Source organism: Hakea prostrata, chromosome 10, assembly GCF_041222555.1.
Source record: "Hakea prostrata isolate BN-2017 chromosome 10, UWA_Hpros_2, whole genome shotgun sequence".
NCBI classification, from domain to species: domain Eukaryota; kingdom Viridiplantae; phylum Streptophyta; class Magnoliopsida; order Proteales; family Proteaceae; genus Hakea; species Hakea prostrata.
In genome coordinates this window covers 36,655,411-36,673,633 of record NC_142609.1, presented here as the reverse complement: position 1 = coordinate 36,673,633, position 18,223 = coordinate 36,655,411, and the positions used below count along the sequence as shown (strand labels likewise).

The window sequence follows — 18,223 nt, the reverse complement described above, 5'->3', positions numbered from 1 at the left end:
AGTCATTGTAGTTGTGAACTAGGATTATACAGACAAATGAAAAATTTATTAAAAAGCGAATGAACAACTTTTTCCCAAACAATAATTAAAATACATACTTCTTTTTTTTGGTAAAAAAAATACGTAATTCTAAATAACTATATAATAAGTCTTTATAGGAAAGGAATTGGACAATTTTGTCTAATAAAAGATTTTGCCAATAATAAAAATCATACTTCTATATAATAGTAGTATAGTAATAAATATGTTGTGATATGATATTTTACATAAATATTTTTCACATAAAAAATTTGGATCATGTTGTACTATTTGGAGTTGTATGCCATTCGTTGCTTTGACTAACTATGCACCCGATAGTTGTAAATGCATAAATGACTAGACCTGAAAACTTAAGTAATCATCGACTTTGTGGTGTATTAGATCGACAAGTTCTCCTTGAGGCAAGCTTGCATGTGCTTTAATTCTACCATTACGTTGCTTGGGGCTGAACTCATAATGCAAGGATGTGTATGAAAGAACTTATAAGGGCATTATCATATTTTTCTTGATAACTAACGAAACTCTAATAAGCAGGGATAAATATAATTCCCAATTTTCTAATATTTATTTATTACAATTTTAACTGTTTCACATAAATACTCCCTTTTTATTATTAGTATTTATGTGAAACTTTAGATATTTTTACAAATATTTGTTTTTTTAATGCTAGTCCAATATGAGAAAACGGTAAGCATATAATATGCTTCATTTTCCAGCATTCTAGCCAGTTTAATTTGGTATTGTTTTCTTGGGTTTAGCGATATTATATGTGTGACTTTATGAGTCATGATTGCTTATAAAAGCAGACATATATACCTAAGTAGTGTTTTACACCCTCACCTTGCTGAAAAAAAATAAAAAATAAAACTGAGTAGTGCATTAGACTGATACACCACCATAGGTTGGACCACTAGAGATATGCTTCGGTGAGTTTAGCTCTTCTTCTTTAAGCAAATCTCTAGGGCCTGTTTGGTTACATGAATCCAGAGATTTGAAATCTCTCGATTCATGAATCTGAAAATTATACCCGTTTGGTTGTAAAAATCTCTAGATTCATGAAATCTAGAGATTCACCTTTTTACACTAAAAACGTGAATCGGTAGATTTATGGGTAAGGGGTGAAATCCAGAGATTTCAAAAAAGCTATACATTTGCACATTCACAAAAATCACGTCGATCAAATAGTTTTTTAGGATGAATCCAAATATTTCATTCCACAACCAAACATCTAATTTTATAAATTATAACTCCATAGATTTGAAATCTATAGATTTGAAATTTCTATATATTTGAAATCTCCGGACTCATGTAACCAAACAGGCCCTAAAAGAATGCCTAAAAAGTGAGGATTGAGAGTTTCCCATGTGGACTATACCAAATCTAAAGACTAAAATAAAATATTTAATCTTTACCTTAAGTAAACCCCACAAACCATCTTTATCAGTGCAGGGTTGCTTAATTAGCATGACAGACACCTTTTAGTGAAGAGGTCCTAAGATAGATTCTTGTTGATGGTATATATAATGTCGCCATTCTCTCTATATATAAAAAGCGACCTTGTACCAAAAAGGGATTTAAATCATCAGCAACGCCTTAAAGTAGTGGCCATCTAGCGGCCTGATGAATGCCATGTTGCCTATTCAAATCTTTTCCGTTCGTTGCTTTTCTCTTTGAATTGTTCTAATGAACTTGATTAACCAAACAACCTAAATTGGATTGAATCCTCTAGGCTTTCATCTCTATCCCCTTCTACGATGTCACAATTGCCAGCCAGAGTCGACGAAGACTTCGGTGAATGAATGCGACACCTCTAATAATTTGGAATAGTAAACCCATGCCTGATTTGCCGTGAGAGTGACAAAAAGAGGTGCAAATCTTACCATCTCCATCGTCGTCGCATTCATTAGCCAGGGTCTTCATCGACTCTGGCCAGCGACTGCGACATCGTGGAAGAGGGTAGATGAGAGCCTTGAGTATTGGATTGATTTAGGTTGGTTAACCAGTTTAGTGTAGAAAGGTGAATCTCTAGATTTCATGAATCTAGAGATTTTTACAACCAAGCGGGTATAATTCTCACATTCATGAATTCTGGATTTATGTAACCAAACAGGCCCTAAAATGGTTCAAAGAAAAAAGCAACCCACGGACAAGATTTTAAAGGTGTCACGTGGCGATCATCTTAGCGTTTGCTGCATGACCGCTACTTTGAGGCACCGTCGTGGATTTAAAATCAACCCCCTCCCGAAGAAAAAAAAAAAAAAAAAAAAAAAACCCACAAACCCGAATAAACTGAGGTCTTCATCTTCCTCTAAAATGTCTTCGTCTTCCTCGTTAAGAACTTGGTTGTGTTCGATATCGCGGCTTCTTCAACTATAAAGTATAAACCTAGAGTCCTCTGGCTGCGTCCCATTTCGACTCGAATCAGATTCAAAGTTGAAGAGCAATTGAATACCAGGGAAGAGATATAGACGAAATCAAAACCCAGTGGAATTTTTATTTTTCCTCGTATGATTGGCTGTAGCTTCCACTGAAGAAGGAATCTCAGAATGGGTTAGCATTTTTTTTATTTGTTCTCTTATTCTTTACGATTGCCTTAATCATTTTTTTATGTTCTGTTTGTTACTCTCTACTCTACTGGATTTAGTAACTTGTTGTGTGCCTTCATTGATCCGTATACCAAGTGCAGTTCCATTGAGATGCCTACAAAGTGTTCGATTGAATGCCTGAGAGAAATGTTCTTTCTTAGCGTGCAATAAACAATGCCTGATCAGTCGAGTGCTTTTCACATTGCTTTCAAATAGGGAAGCTGATATGTTATTGAATGTTTGTTATCCCTGTGGTGCTTTATCCGCTCAGGTTTTTTTCTCTTCCTGTACAGCTCAACTATTCATGTTGTGTAATTGAATTAGATCTCCGAAGTACTGGATTCATCAAAAATAAATAAGGTTGTAACCTGGTACTAGTCCCATCTTCATAGGTCCTGTGAAATTTGAGTTTGCCAGTGGAACTAGAAGGTTGAAAGAACCTGTATTTAGGAAATCTCATAGTATTTGGTTCTAAATTGTGTTCCTTTTTTGTTCTTTGAGAGAGATGATATAACAAAAGCAGATGAGGGGCTAGTGATTAGCTGTTAGCTGTAGTAGCCTGGTACTAGTCCCATCTTCATAGGTCCTGTGCAATCGAGTTTGCCAGGGGATCTTGAGGGTCGAAAGGGACTTTGTATTTAGGAAATCTCATAGTATTTGGTTCAAAATTGTGTTCATTTTTTGCGGTCAAATATATATGCAAATGCTGTAATGCGGGAGAAAGTAGAGGAGATGATGACCGAAGGAAGACTTCAGACTCCATTAAAGTTGAAAAGAAGGTTCATGTGTTTAGTACCAACATAGATGAGCTTGTAGGAACAGAGAAATTGAGCAAATTTGAAGTTCCCCGCAAAAACAAATGAAGACATTGACTGGGTTATAGGGTTTGATATAAAGTTTTGAAATCATTTAGGATCTAAATCTAAATTTTAAGTACCCTTAGCTCTATTGTCTCTTAATTCAAAGGGGTTTCCAAACATGATGCATTTTCTACAACTATTTGTAAGCTGTAATTTCTATATCTATTGTTTTCTTGTAGATTAGTCCATTTCCATATAATTTTGCACTCATTGATACGTATCTACGATATGATATGATACAAAACTAAACATCTCTTAAAATCAACCAACCAATACATTAACGATACACGATATTTTAGACCTTGGTTTAGATGGATTCAGTATGGGCTTCTTCTGTGCCTCTTGGGATATTGTTGAAGAGGATTTGGTCAGTGCAATCCGTAGCTTCTTTCTCAATCATTCCCAACTCTCCTTTATTAACCAAACCTTCCTCTGTCTCATCCCTAAGAAGGTCCGTGCTTCCTTCCTTGGACGTTCATTCCGTCTCTCTTTGCAACCTCCTTTATAAGTTCATTCCCAAAATCCTTGCCAACCAATCCGTTTGGTCTTCCCTCCCTTAGTTTGCTTTTATCACAGGTTGTAGTATTACAGAAAATATCCTGTTGTGAACTGAGATCTTTCGAGGGTTTGATCGTGCTTCTCACTCCCCCGCTGCCCTTATGAAAATTGATCTTTCGATTCCATTTGTTGGGACTTCATCCTCAATGTTCGGTCCCTTATGAGATTCCCTCCTTCCTTTGTCCAATGTGTAGAAGTTTGCATTTCCACCTCTCCTTCTCTGTCCTCACTAATGGTCCCCTGACAGGTTTCTTTTCTTCCTAGGTTGGCATCCGTTAAGGCTTGTCCCTTTCTCCTTTTCTTTTCTCTCTTGCCTAGAAGTCCTCTTTAGAATTATCCAATAAAGTATCGACCAATATCTTATCTCCCCTATCCCTAAATGCAAGTCTTTCAATCTCACCCACCTCGCCTTTGTTGATGATCTTTTGATCTTCTCCAAGGCTTCTCATTCTCTCTTCCCTCTCTCTCTTTGAGTCCCTCCTTGGTCTTTGGGTGAGAACCTTAAGAAATTCCTCCGGTTCTTGGTCAGAGTCTCCAACTTTATTAGGGCCTCTCTTCTTTAGCTCATGGGCTTCTCTTATGGCTCCTTCCCTGTTAAATACCTTGGTTGACCCTCATCCCTGGTAGGCTCACCAATCAATCATTGCTCCCCTATGCTTGACCAAATTTGCAAAGACTTGCGGCTTTGTAAATGCAAGCTTCTATCCCTTGCTGATAGGGCTGTCCTTATCAGATCAGTCATCTAATCTTCCTACTTTTACTGTTGTGGTGTTTTTACCCTTCCCAAAGCCACGATTCGTGCCATACAAGGCCTCTTTTGTGCTTTTCTCCTGGAAAGGCCAATAATACTCGACTTCTTTCACCCATTAGTTGGTTCTCTATTTGCTTCCCAAATTTGAGGGTGGTATGGGATTTCATAGAATCCGAGAGTACAACATTGCCAGCTTGATGAAACTCATCTGGAAGATATCCACTAAGCATAATTGCATCTGGGTTGATTGGGTGTATTCCCATTTATTGAGATCTGATTCCTTTTAGACAGCCCCACTCCTAATCTTATCTGGGCTTCGAGGAAGCTCCACTTCCTTAGATCCCTTGCTCTCTCCGCCATCTCCTCTTAGGTTTTTGATGGATCCTCTACTTTCTTCTGGCTTGACTCCTAGCACCCCTTGGGTGTTCTCTATAACGTCTTAGGCCCCCTCCAGTGTATGATTCCAGCATCCCTAAAAGGGCCCTCCTTTGATGGTGGGAGATCTCGCTCTCGAGCGAGATCTCGCCACTCAGAAATACCGAGATCTCGACCGAGATGGCGAGATCTCGGTCGAGATATGCCAGAAAATTGGCGGTAGTCTCAGTAGCCCATCTCGGTGAGTTTTAGGGCTCTGGTTGGGCTGAAACTTGGTATTGAGCCTATTTAAGGCCTTTTGAACACATTGGTGGCCTTAGATTTGTGAGAAAATAACCCTAACTATGTCTCCTACGTCGACCCTATGTGTAAAACCGAAATTCTGTGAAATGCAAAGTTAGAGTCTTAGAGAATAGAGATTATAGATATAGAGTTAGAGTCTTAGAGAGTTAGAGACAACATGTAATGTAATTATGTAAAGATATCAAATAATTCAAGACTTTAAGTTAATGAGTTATCATTTATCAACCATCAAGTATCAAATACAAATATACAATAACATTACACATCAAGTATTTAAGAATCAAGTCAACAAGTGATCAAAGTTCAAACTTCAAACTATCAAAGATTCAAAGTAATAAATTGTTAAACACTTAAATGTCTTCAAAATTTTACAACCATAACTCCATAAGAATTAAGAAGATTACAACTTACAACTTACAAGTTACAACTTACAAGTTACAACTTACAAGTTACAACTTACAAGTTACAAGACTAAGAGTATCACTCAACATTCCGCATCAATTGATTCTGAACGGTGGCCACATATGACTCCCAAGTCAATTGATCACTGAAGTATGTCACATATCGGTTTATATGATCATTATATGTTTGCATGTCGAATCTTTGGAGGAATAGCGATGCGGGATAACCGTCAATCGTGGGTGGGTGAAAGAGCCATTGTTGTTGTTGTTGTTCATATAGTTGTTGAGTATTTGGGTACGGGTTTCTAAACCACTCATTTAACAACCCACCTTCACTCCCATATGCATACTCTCCAGGTGAAGGGTCTTGAGGAATAGTATGACCTCCATAAGAAGAATACCCACTGTAATCTGACCCGGTGCTGTGATCCCCGTATTGGTACCCCGATGACAGGCTCTGCTGTTGTGAATCACTCTGATCTAGGCTTATGCTTCCCATGTTCAATTCAAGATAATGCATGCTCGCATCATCATTCGGTTGCCCCTGCCCTTGCTTTGATCTGCTCTTCCGACTCCTACTATAAGTCCGAGAGATAGGGGAACTGTGGCTCACATGTGTCGGATGACTCGAACTTGGTGGAGGTGAGTCAGGTGACTCCCTTTGTTGACGCTGACTTCCACCAGAAACATGACTAGCCTGACTGCCTCCATGACTCGAACTCGATGTCTGATTTGGGCCACTTGGCCGTCTGGTATGAGTGGTATCATCGGCATCATCATCCGAATCCCCACTACTAGTTGTCACCTCGGTTGTTTGAAGTCGACCGGGTGGCTCCACAAATGGTACAGCTGATCCTTCGATGCCGCTACAGCGACGACCCTCATCGGAAGATAGGTGCTCGGCCACGACATCTCGGGCCCCAACAGCAAAGCAATGGTAGGATCAGGCTGCCCTTTTGGCCCATCCAGCACTGGGCCACCTCGATCTCCTAACCCACTGATATATGACATCATCTTCCTCATCTTCTGCGGGGGGCTCGTGGAATATATCAGTCAACTCAATCGGTTCACGATTGTCGTCATCTATATTATCTTGTATGTGCCCTACTCTCAATCTCATGTTGTAATGCACATACACCAAGTTCTCGAGCCTCTTACTCCCCAACTGTTCCGTACCTTACTATGGATGAGCGAGAAGGTGCTCCAGGTTCCTCTCGCAACCGGAGGATGAGCAAGTCGTGAGAGTACTTTAATTGCTATGTCCCCGAGATTTGACGCACTAATTCCATATAGAAACCACCGATCAGTTGCATAACCAAAAATAAGAATGCATTAGGCAAGCAAATCTTTATATTTATATAACTTATCGGTTATCATTTATAAAGTTATAGACTTATAGTCTATAGACTTATAGACTTAATGACTTATAGAGTAGTGAACTATTTACCGGGATCAGTTTTTTTCCTAGTTGCAACGCTATGAAGGCTTTCCAAAACTCCCAGAGGCATCCCTGAACTCCCTGATCTGTACACCAATTCTTCAATTATTGTATTATGTATATGCTTAATGGCTAATGCACTAATGCAAGAAGTTGAAGAAACAATTGAATAAGTTCTCACCTCTCCATTAATTGTCCCTTGCATGATGGGATTTGACACAAGCTTCTCCACCACCTCTTGCACTGATCATCAACTTTACATCAAGCCCCAGATCATTCTTGTAATGGTACTTTGGGTTGAGGTAGTAAGCTTGCATTGTGGAAATAAAAAATTTGGTTAGTGACTTAGTGATTTGGTTGTTTACTAACTTACTTGTTTATAAATTATAAGTTATAAGTTATAAGTTATAACAAATAAAGAATTTAAGTTAAAGTATACAACAAAAACTTAAAGACTTAAAAGTGACTCACCAGCCAAGTGCAAAGGATGCATCAAGTGCATCTCCCATCTATTATCGATGATCCTCTCGTAGGATTTGAAGGTGCTAGGGCAGCAGCTCTAACCAACTCTTTCATTTGCTTTGGAGGGCAGCATATATGTGGGGCATTGTGGGCTTCTTCTCCGAATCCACCATCCTTAAAACAAACACAATAGGCTCTATAATGCCCCAGTGTCCTATTCAGCTACCTCCAAAAGGAATCGTCAGCAATGGTTTGTTGGGCTAGTACTGCATCAGGATGGCTAGATCCACGCCAACCAAACCACTCCTCACTTGCAAACATGTGCCGAAGACCCACCACTTTCTTCTGAAGCTTTTCGAGCTACATAGTTGGTGGCGAATCTAGTCAATCCAGGTCTGACGAGATCACCCTTACAGTGGTTCCTCATCATCTTCAGCACATAACCATGGTTATAAATAAAATTACTTACCCTTCTAGCCCTCTCAACCACAGTACTGATTGACTTTCTTTTCCCCAAGTCCTTCAACATAAGATCAATCGAATGAGCAGCACATGGTGTCCAAAAGAGGTGGATCCTGCTGCTCTTCTTCCTCATCAACATTTCACCAGCTTTTTTGAAGTTTGCACCATTATCTGTGACAATTTGGACAACATTCTTTGGCCCTACCTCGAGTACCACCTCCCTAAGAAGCTTGTAAAGGTAGTCAGCATCTTTGATCTTATCTGAGGCATCCACTGACTTGAGGAAGGGTGTCTTTCCATTGCAGCTCACCATGAAATTAATGATGGACTGTCTAGTAGGACCAGTCCATCCATCAGCCATCACAGTAACACCATATGTACTCCATTGTTCTTTTAATGATTCAATGTATTCATCCACCTCCTGCTTTACCTTGGGTAAATATTTATTCATTACTTCCCAAGTTGTTGGGCCTTTAACCCCTACACCTGCCCTAGCAACTTCATTGATCATCCCCTGATAGTATGGTGTTTTGGCTACATTGGGTGCAATGTTGTTATAGAGCATGAATTTGCTGATTGATAACCTAGCTTCCTCCTCCCTACTGCCTTCTCTACCTCCAGCAAACATATAGGGAATGCTTCTTTGATAGATGTCTTGTTGGTTGAAGAGGGAGGGTCTTGGTCAAATGTGGAATCATAATGTGTAGTCTTCCTCCTCCTCCTTTCGGTCCTCTCAGTCTCAGTTCCCTGAAAACTATGTCTAGGTGGCATGGATGCCCCTGACCCCGAACCACCGCTCCCCTTGTTTGTTCATATTGCCTCACACTATCGGCATGTAAGGGACGGTCTGCTAGCTTCCATTGCAGCCTTCATCTGTCTCCATTCGGCTCGTGACTCAACACTCATAACCCTCCTCTCTTTATCATCGCTTGATTCCTCATCAACATCAAGAGTAGGTCTAGATAGCACTATATCCTCAAATTCCCTTTGCTTTTGTGCCATCTCTTCCTTTTTTTGTTTCCCTCCCCTTAAAGTTGCTGCAATTGTTTTTTGGACTTCATAAGGAACCCTGGGACACTTGGCAACATCTTTATAACCACCAGCCAAATGTTGCTTTAATCTGGTTGAACCACCGAATTCAAAGTCTTGAGGCAATACTTGCATCGGGATTTCTTCTTGTCGTGATCGGTGGATCCCCATGTTGCCAAGCAATGTCCTGAGTCCCACTACCAGTGCCGCCACTCCCACTAGTTGCCATTTAAGATTCAAATGTACAGCACTGAAAGTCTGAAATACATACATGAATCATGAATATTCCCAAATAATCATTAGAATAATTTTTTGATACATAAAAACATGTAAAAACAATTTATAAAACAACAAAACACACACTTTGTTCTAAGATAACATATATACACTGCTCAAACAAACATGTTAGTATTTTTAAAATAAACTACATAATATGAGCATCATTTAAAAAAAAAAACAGATAAATTTTTAATAACATATTATTTTTTATAATTATTTTATGTAAAAATAATTTATAAAACAACAAAACACACACTTTGTTCTAAGATAACATATATACAATGCTCAATAAGACATGTTTGTATTTTTAAAATAAACTACATAATATAAGCATCATTTAAAAAAAAAAAAGAGATAATTTTTTAATAAAATATTATTTTTCATAATTATTTTATTTAATTATTTAAATAAAAAAAATACAGCAAGCATGATAATCAAAATATTAATACATGAGATTGTAGCCCTCTAAATGTAGTTTAACATAAATAATAATCACATTCATATCATAAGTATTTATTTATAATCTTTAATTTTAATTTTTTAGATAATATATTTTTTAAATACGAAAATTCAAAAAAAAAATTAATAACAGAAAATTAAAATTTTTTCCATGAAAGTGTAGATCTAAGCTTGAACATCAACATATATTTATATCACACTCATACAATCATTGTAGAACCTTGTATTTGAAAAAAAATCAAATTTGGGGGAAAATCTTACATTTCTTGAAGATCCCTTGAAATATGCTTGAATCACTACAAATATGCTTCAATTTGTTGTTGTAGATGAGTTGATGAAGTTGCTATGTTGAATCCCCAACAAATTCCGGCCAAAAATGAAGTTTTCCGGCCAAATATGGGCTTCCAGCGAGATAGAGGAGAGAGAGAGGAGAGAGAGAGGCGAGAGATGCCTCTCTCGAGCGAGACAGGGGCTTTAAAAAGCCCCTAAAGCAGCCAAAATCCTACCGTTGGCGAGATCTCGCGAGATGGGCGAGATCTCGAGCGAGATCTGCAATCTCGCAGATCTCGCCAGAGATCTCGTCTCGCCTTTCTAAAAACTCCCACCATGCTCCTTTCTGCTTTCATCCCTGACGACTTTGGGCTCCCTCCTCTCCCCCCCAATCCTTGTCTTGCTCAAGTTTGGTCCTCCCTCCATTTTACAATCCCAATCCCAAGACCACATTATTTGGCTCCTCTTCAAGTACCTTTTCGACCTCCTTTGCTCCTAACCTAGTCCATACCCCTAGTCCCTCGGTCATTTTCTCTTGCTTGGTTTGGCTAAGGGTCATATGCCTAGCCACTCTCTCACCATCTAGCGTATCTTCAACCTTTGACTCCCACACAATCTTTCCTTATGCACTGTCACCTCCTTGTCAGTCCAAATTGCATTCTTTACTGGAATATTCAGAAGATATAGACCACCTTTTATTTGCCTGCCTTTTCTCCCGATCTCTTCGGGAATAGTCACTACCTCCATTTGGCCTTGCTCTAGATGCTCCTTCGGGTTCTCCAGGGACTTGGCTTGGTTTTTGAGCTCATTTTCCGGATCTATTGTTTATGATACGGTTGGTAAGCTGATTTTTGGTGCTTTGATTGCTTATGGCATAAACTTAGGAGGTGGACCTCCAACTCTGGATTTGTTGACTCGGTTTGGAGAGGCATCTGCTTTGATATCCAGCTCGTTCTAGATCATTCCTCACCAAGAGCATTCCTCTAGCATAGAAACAATGAAAACTGTTTTTCTTGGAAAACTATGCTCCCAGCGTAGAACCATTGTGAAACGCTGCCCAAGGAATGATTGTATTAGAGCTGGGTTTGTAGTAGCTTTGGTTCACGATATTCTTAGATAAAGTCATCCAAGGTGGTACGGCCATGGCGAGAAAGGACTTAAAGGACCCAACTATGGAGAAGTGACATGATGAAGTCTGTGGGAACCAAAAGAACCAGGAGAAGTGGTGAAGAAAGACATATTTTAGCTTATACCTTCCTCCTGGTATTACCTCAAATAGAGCTGATTGGAGATCAAAGGTCCATGAGGTTCGCCCTCTTTAGTTGAGCTTTGTTGATGTGATGCTGTACTTCTATTACATCTCCTTGACACCTAGATCAGAAGGTTATACATTGAAGAAGCCGTTTGCTGCTAAGGAGGGTCAGTGCTCTAGACTTTGTGCCAATGTTGTACGCGGTCCCCAAACCCCTCCCTCCCCACATATCCTGCCAAAAAGAAACACTTTTTCTTTACTTCTTCTTTTTGCTTGTCTCGATAACCGTCTAGGTTTGTCCATGTTGGCCCCCCCCCCCCTCTCTCTGTTCTTACGCTTTTGTTGTTTTCAGTCTATTGTCACTCATGGATCAATGTAGCCAATCTCAATTAAGTTGGAATTTGACTTGGATGTTGTTATTGTTATCAGGTCATACCCACTACCATTGAGTTGAGAGAAAATATTACACTTGAGCTTGTGAGTTCTCTGAGACGGAGTTTGGTTTCAAGGGATTTAAAACTTCTATACTAGGGGATTTGCAGTAGGGAAACCTTAGTGGGATGTTAAGGCTGGAGTTATTGGGATGCCTTTTCCACAGTTAAGGGGCTACATATCCCTGATTTTTCTTCTTTTATCTTCTTCCGCAGTTTCTATTCTTCAATTCATCCACATAATTTACTTCTGTTTTGATTTTCTCGGTGCTATTTTTGTCCTCTAGATTTCTATTTGAGTTTTTTTTATCACTTTTCAAATCAGATCCTTGGTTAGATGTTTCCCTCCTTCCATAATTTTTTACTTCTTGTGCAGTGTGATGCCTTCTCTAGGGTTCTGCAGCAGTTCCTTTCCTTGTTTCGATTTCCATGTTGCTGTCAGTCTCTGCTTACCAACTCTCTAATTTGTTACCTGTAGTTTCTGAGTAGACTCTGTTAAAATTTCTCTTTTCATATCTACATTGTTTTGTATTCTGGCCATTGTTATTGAAGGTTCTAATTTCAGCTTTCTAAATCTTATCACTGCTTTCTTTGTATCATGGTGTTGATACTAATTTCAAATCTGATTCTATTTTTGGGTCTGATTCAATTTCTATTTATGGACTTCTGAGTTCCTAATTCTGGCTTCTACTTACTGACACTTAATGGGTTGCTGTATACTAGTTTAATTTTGAGTCCCTAATCCTGTGGTCCTAGATTTCACGAAGTGTTCTAACCCGAAATCCCTAATCCTTCACTACCTTTAGCCAGTAAGGAAAATTGAAGGGAAGAAAGTGAAATTATTTATATCTAAAGGAGTGATTTTTGTAGTCATTACCCCATGTGGTGGTATATGCTACATAAATTTCATATCATATTTTGTAATGATACATTTTACATGTAATTTTTATTTACTTGTTGAAATCAAAGGGAATTGGATGCATGGTAAAGCTATTAACAAAATGTGGAATAATTTAGAGTTAGTCATACATAGCCACATAGAGTAGTGACTACAAAAGTTTCCTTTTTAAGTATGGACATTCCACTTCTGTTCCCTTTAATTGCAAAGCCTAGGTGATTTATAAAGCAAGACTAGTTTTTTGAGTTCTTGCCCATTTTGCTGTTTTTTTTCCCAGTTCATTTGATAACGTTGAATCACTTAAAGCAAAAATATGCTATTTGAAAGAAAACTGATGTAACTCAGATTCTACGGTTTAGGAATTTTGATATCAGACCCTAAAATTGGGATCACTCCAGGATCCTCTCCTCGTGAACCAGCAACCAAACAAACAATTCCTGGGAAATTCACTTGGTTATGGGAACCCTTAGGGGAAGGAAATCGAGAAGAACAGTCTACGGAGGAATTGGAAAGTTTAGGGTCTTAACAAGATGGGATAGGATTGAGGAAAAACTAGGGTTTTAACTACCCAAAAATACCCTAGGTGGGTTTTAACTACCCAAAAATCAGGCCCATTTTCGCACTTGAGAAGTTGAACGGACCTCTTGACTTGTAAAATTGCATGTTTCATACCCAAAACTCCAAATATTTGTTTAAACCTTGAAAAGTCCTAAAATCTGTAAAAACAACATAAAACCCAGGTAGCTCCACTCTAAGTTTGTAAAATGCATGCTTTATGCCCTAAGATTTCACACATAAATGTGCTCATCACTAAGGGTTTTAACAATTTAAGAAAAATAGTAGTTCACCTATGGGATAGAATTCACACGTGGAATTGGAGTGGGATAGCGTTGAAGGTATGAGAAAGGAAAAGAAAGGTTAGGGAAACTTGCAGTTAGGGAAAAAGGGTTAGGGAGGCTTGTGGTTGGTCTAGGGAAGATTTGGAGGCTTTCTTGAATCAAACTTGATGGATCTTGACTTCTTTCTTTGTTTTCTTGATTTTCTTTCTCTCTTTGTTTTCTTGCTGCCGCAAGGTAAGGAAAAGGGAAAAGAAGGAAAGAGAAGAGGGATGGGTTGGGGAAGGCCTGCGGGTGGGAGAAGGGGAGGGGTAGGGTGTTGCTTCTGCAAGGGAAAGAGTGGGGTGGGGATGGTTTGCGCAGGGGTTTAGGTAAGGCAATGGGGTAGGGGGTGGGGTTTCACTTGATGATGGAGTGGACTGGTTCACTCAAAGCTGTTGCAGGGAAGATCACAAGGCTGTCGCAGGGTCTTGAAGTTTAAGAAGATGGAAGAAAACAATAGGAACTCAAGTACTCAGTCGTGGGGATCCTCCTTGGAATCCAGGAATCTAATTCTCCTTCAATGCTTTGCAAATTTTATTAATCCAGCCTGAATTTTCAATGCTGGGTATGGGCCTTTAAATAGCCTCTTACATAGCAGGAATGACACTTCGACTCAAACTACTTGGACTCTAATAAGGTAATCTAACTTGGAATGGGAATTCTTTTACAACTCAACAACTAATTGACAACTTAGAAAGGGGTCTTCTAAGGACCCCAGAAATTAATCCAAGTAAAATAACAATTATCCAGAAGAAATCTTACTTTAAAATTGATTCCAACTATGGCTCCCATTTAGACAAAGACTGTAATATCTTGACTATGACATAATCAACATAGATGTAGATCCTGACTCCTGACAACAGAAGGAAATTAACTGGACCCATGAGACCCCATAAAGGGGTCTGATAATGGGCAAATATCCCTTAGGTCATCCGGCTGGCCCTGACTGCCGTATGGTCTGGGGGCTGTTTTAGGCTCAAACTTCAAGCTATTTCTGGCCAGTTGACCCTGGTTACATTAAAAAAAATACCAATCTTCTGCTACAAGTATGTCTTTAGGTATGCTCTAGGCTACATGCAACTCTTCAAAAACTTTTAATTATTTTCTTCGAAGCAAAGTTATAGAATCTCATAAGAAAATATCACGGACATCATTTACGGGGTACAGCAAACTTTATAAATACTTAGTTAAGCACTATGTTGTGAAATCTTTGCTGCATCTTTGTATACTTAGATTGTCATATTCTTTGTAGTTTCCGTAATGACAATTTTATGCGTATTTATTCTTATTCGAATTTACATATAAAGTAGTTCTTCTTGTAAATGATGTTAACTGATTGTTTGATGTGGTCTCTAGGTTATACTCTTTTTGTTATGAACTTCATATCATTGATTCAAACTGCTCCTCATAGATGACTGAAATCCACGCTCCAAGCCTTCTAGAATTTCATTGCAAAAGTGTGTCCTTGATGAAGCTATATTTTTACAGGTAAACATTATCGTGAAGCCCACCTCAATCGTTGATGACTTCCAGCCTCAGCAAACCTGTAATATTTTTCTCTGTGAGGGAAGAGTATGAATTGCCTGTCAAAGCGCTGGTATTCTTCTTCAATTGATTTTGCTAACAAAATCCATAGCACAGTCCCTTCCACAAATTCTGGTATTTTGGGAAGGCATAAATGGAATATTCTTCCAATACCCCATCAAAGAATACCTGAACCTAGAGGCCAAGATCTTGATTTTATAAATATTGCGCACAGCCACCTTTTACACTTAGACTGGGCTAAGCTTGATGCATTGGCGGATGGTTTAACCCCATTCAGAATTAAACACATTCTGGTGAAGCTTCACAAAGATGATGTGCTTTCACTGGAATTTTTTGATTGGGTTGAACTTAAGAGGCCCCAAATCCATACACTTGATACATATTCAATGATTCTTCATATTCTTACCAAGGCGTCTAAATTCAAAGCTGCGCAGTCTCTTTTGACAAATACTATCTTCCCGAAAACTCTACATTCACCTGCTGAGCTTTTTGATGCGATACTCTACTCATACCGCCTCTGTGATTCATCTCCTCGTGTTTTTGACTCTCTTTTTAAAACGTATGCACATTTGAAGAAGTTTAGGAATGCCACAAATACCTTTTGCCAAATGAAATCTCATGGGTTTCTCCCCACTGTTGAGTCTTGCAATGCTTACATGAGCTCATTGATCAGTCTACAACGAATAGATATTGCCTTGGCATTCTATAGGGAAATGCGACGGTGCCGGATTTCTCCAAACATTTATACTCTCAATATGGTTCTGTGTGCTCTTTCTAAACTGGGGAGATTAGAAAAGGCTATGGAGGTTCTTAATGAGATCAAAACCATGGGTTGTACACCAAATATTGCTTCTTACAATACATTGATTGCAGGGTACTGTAAGCAAGGAACAATCAGCTTGGCCATGAAGCTTAAAAGCACAATGGAGAGGAATGGTTGCCTCCCAAATGTTGTTACATATAACACTGTAATGCATGGATTCTGCAAAGAAGGGAAATTACATGAAGCGAATAAAATTTTCAGTGAGATGAAAGTTATGAATGTGACTCCTGACACTGTAACTTATAATACCTTAATAGATGGGTACAGTCAACTTGGCAACAGTGAGATGAGTGCTAGGCTTTACGATGAGATGTTGAGGAATGGAGTAAAAGTTGACATCCTGACTTATAATGCCTTGATTTTAGGACTTTGCAAAGATGGAAGGACCAAGAAAGCTGCATATCTGGTTAAAGAACTTAGGAAAGAAAACTTGGTTGAAAATGCCTCTACATTTTCTGCCCTTATTAGAGGCCAATGTATGAGACAGGATTCTGAGCGTGCTTTTCAGCTATATAAAAGCATGAAGAGGAGTGGCTTTCATCCAAATGCTAGTACTTTTAGGTTGTTAATATCTACTTTTTGCAAGAGTGAAGATTTTGATGGGGCAGCCCAAATATTGCAAGAGATGTTGGACAGATGCATGGCTCCTGATTCAGGTCTTCTAGGTGAGGTTTGTGAAGGACTTTACAAGTGTAGACAGGTTGAATTAGCCACAAAGCTCTTGAAGGAGGTAGAGACAAAACACCTTATGCCAGAAGGTTTTAATAGACCTGAATATATCATTGATGAACTAGAAAATGTAATCCATTAAGATTGTATATGCTTCTACACATCAATGAAAACCTTTCAGTAGACAGCAAGTAATCTAGTAATTCCACAATTTGATCAATCTTATGAGTCTTCAAGTGTTCTCTAGTTTTTCATACTCTGTTGAGTTTTCCTTGGTTTTCTATATTGGCTTCAATCTTCAAGTTGTCTTCAGAAAGCTCACTATTTTTCCAGTGTTGCCGTTTGAGCAGGGTAACTTCTACATCATTAACATGGTAGGTGCTGATTTTGGACGCCGTTCACCCTTGTGCCTTTATCTTTAGTGAATGGTGTAACACTTCCATTTTTGAAAGAGGATCATCTTCTTGAGTCTGGAGATTTAAAAACTCCAGAGATTTCAAATCTATGGAGTCATGGTTCATAAAATTAACTGTTTGGTTAGCGTAAATCTTTGGAATGAAATCTCTAGATTCATCCTGAAAAATTGTTTGGTTATCTTAAATCTGTAGAATGAAATTTGTGGATTCATTCTTAAAAACTGTTTGGTTAGCTAAATCTATAGATTCCAAAACACTAACTTATATTAAAAAAAATTGACTTTCTTTTTTTTTAAAATTTATAATTTTATCCTAACTTATATGAATTATATCACATAAGAACCCTATTGTCGCTGATTCTTCGTGTCATTTTTTGTCATTTGAGTCACACAGATGAGTTTTTGCAACATTGAAAACAATATTTCGCAGTTTTGTCATTTGAACTTGGTGATGTGCTCACTTCAAATAAATCTGCAATGACTTCAGTCTTGAGCTGTGTATTTACGAACTTCCATTCTAGTGGGATTTACTTTGTGCCGGCTTTGAATGAGTAGTTTGCTCAATGGTGGAAAGAAGATGCTAGAGGTGTGTTGGTTGGGATCATAAGGTTCTCAAGCAGGTCACATATTACACGAGTTGTTCTTGAGAGTATTTTTCCCAACCAAATGTCGTGTTGGATTCTATGCACAAAGACTCAAAGGAAAAGGCAGGGGTTACTTATGAAGAATTTTTGCCCAGGGTCGATGGTGGTGCATTTGCAGACAATCTTTTGATGTAGATTCAGGAATTTGTGTTCTAGTAATATTCTGAACATGCTATTTGGAGATTAAACATCAAATAGACAGTATTCTCAAGCAGGGAACGAATGTTCGCCCAGTTCGCTGGGTTCGCTAACCAGCGAACTGGGCGATATTTCGGCTAGATTTCGCTACCTCTAAATGCAATTTCATTCAATAAAAAATAATAAAAATATATGAAAAGACCTTTACAGCAGTGTACAGTTCCACCTCCCTAATAAAAGTATTTAAAAAGCAAATATG

General features: G+C 38.6%; 1 protein-coding gene across 2 annotated transcripts; it reads left to right on the top strand.

The window, feature by feature from the left end:
- The first annotated feature begins 2,318 nt into the window (after window positions 1-2,318).
- Window positions 2,319-17,433, top strand: LOC149002696 (Tetratricopeptide repeat (TPR)-like superfamily protein). Of its 2 annotated transcripts, none has more exons than XM_089138147.1 (2): window positions 2,319-2,589; window positions 16,149-17,433. In XM_089138147.1, the coding sequence occupies exons 1-2, from the start codon at window positions 2,586-2,588 to the stop codon at window positions 16,907-16,909; spliced, it is 765 nt and encodes a 254-aa protein (XP_088994273.1). In that variant the 5' UTR covers window positions 2,319-2,585; the 3' UTR covers window positions 16,910-17,433. The 2 variants fall into 2 exon arrangements, with proteins under 2 accessions (XP_088994273.1, XP_088994272.1); XM_089138146.1 differs by having other exon boundaries at window positions 15,219-17,433.
- Window positions 17,434-18,223: the final 790 nt, after the last annotated feature.

Bases quoted from the DNA above. Each gene is read 5' to 3' on its own strand.
- LOC149002696 (XM_089138146.1), top strand. From the start codon at position 15,305: ATGAATTGCCTGTCAAAGCGCTGGTATTCTTCTTCAATTGATTTTGCT.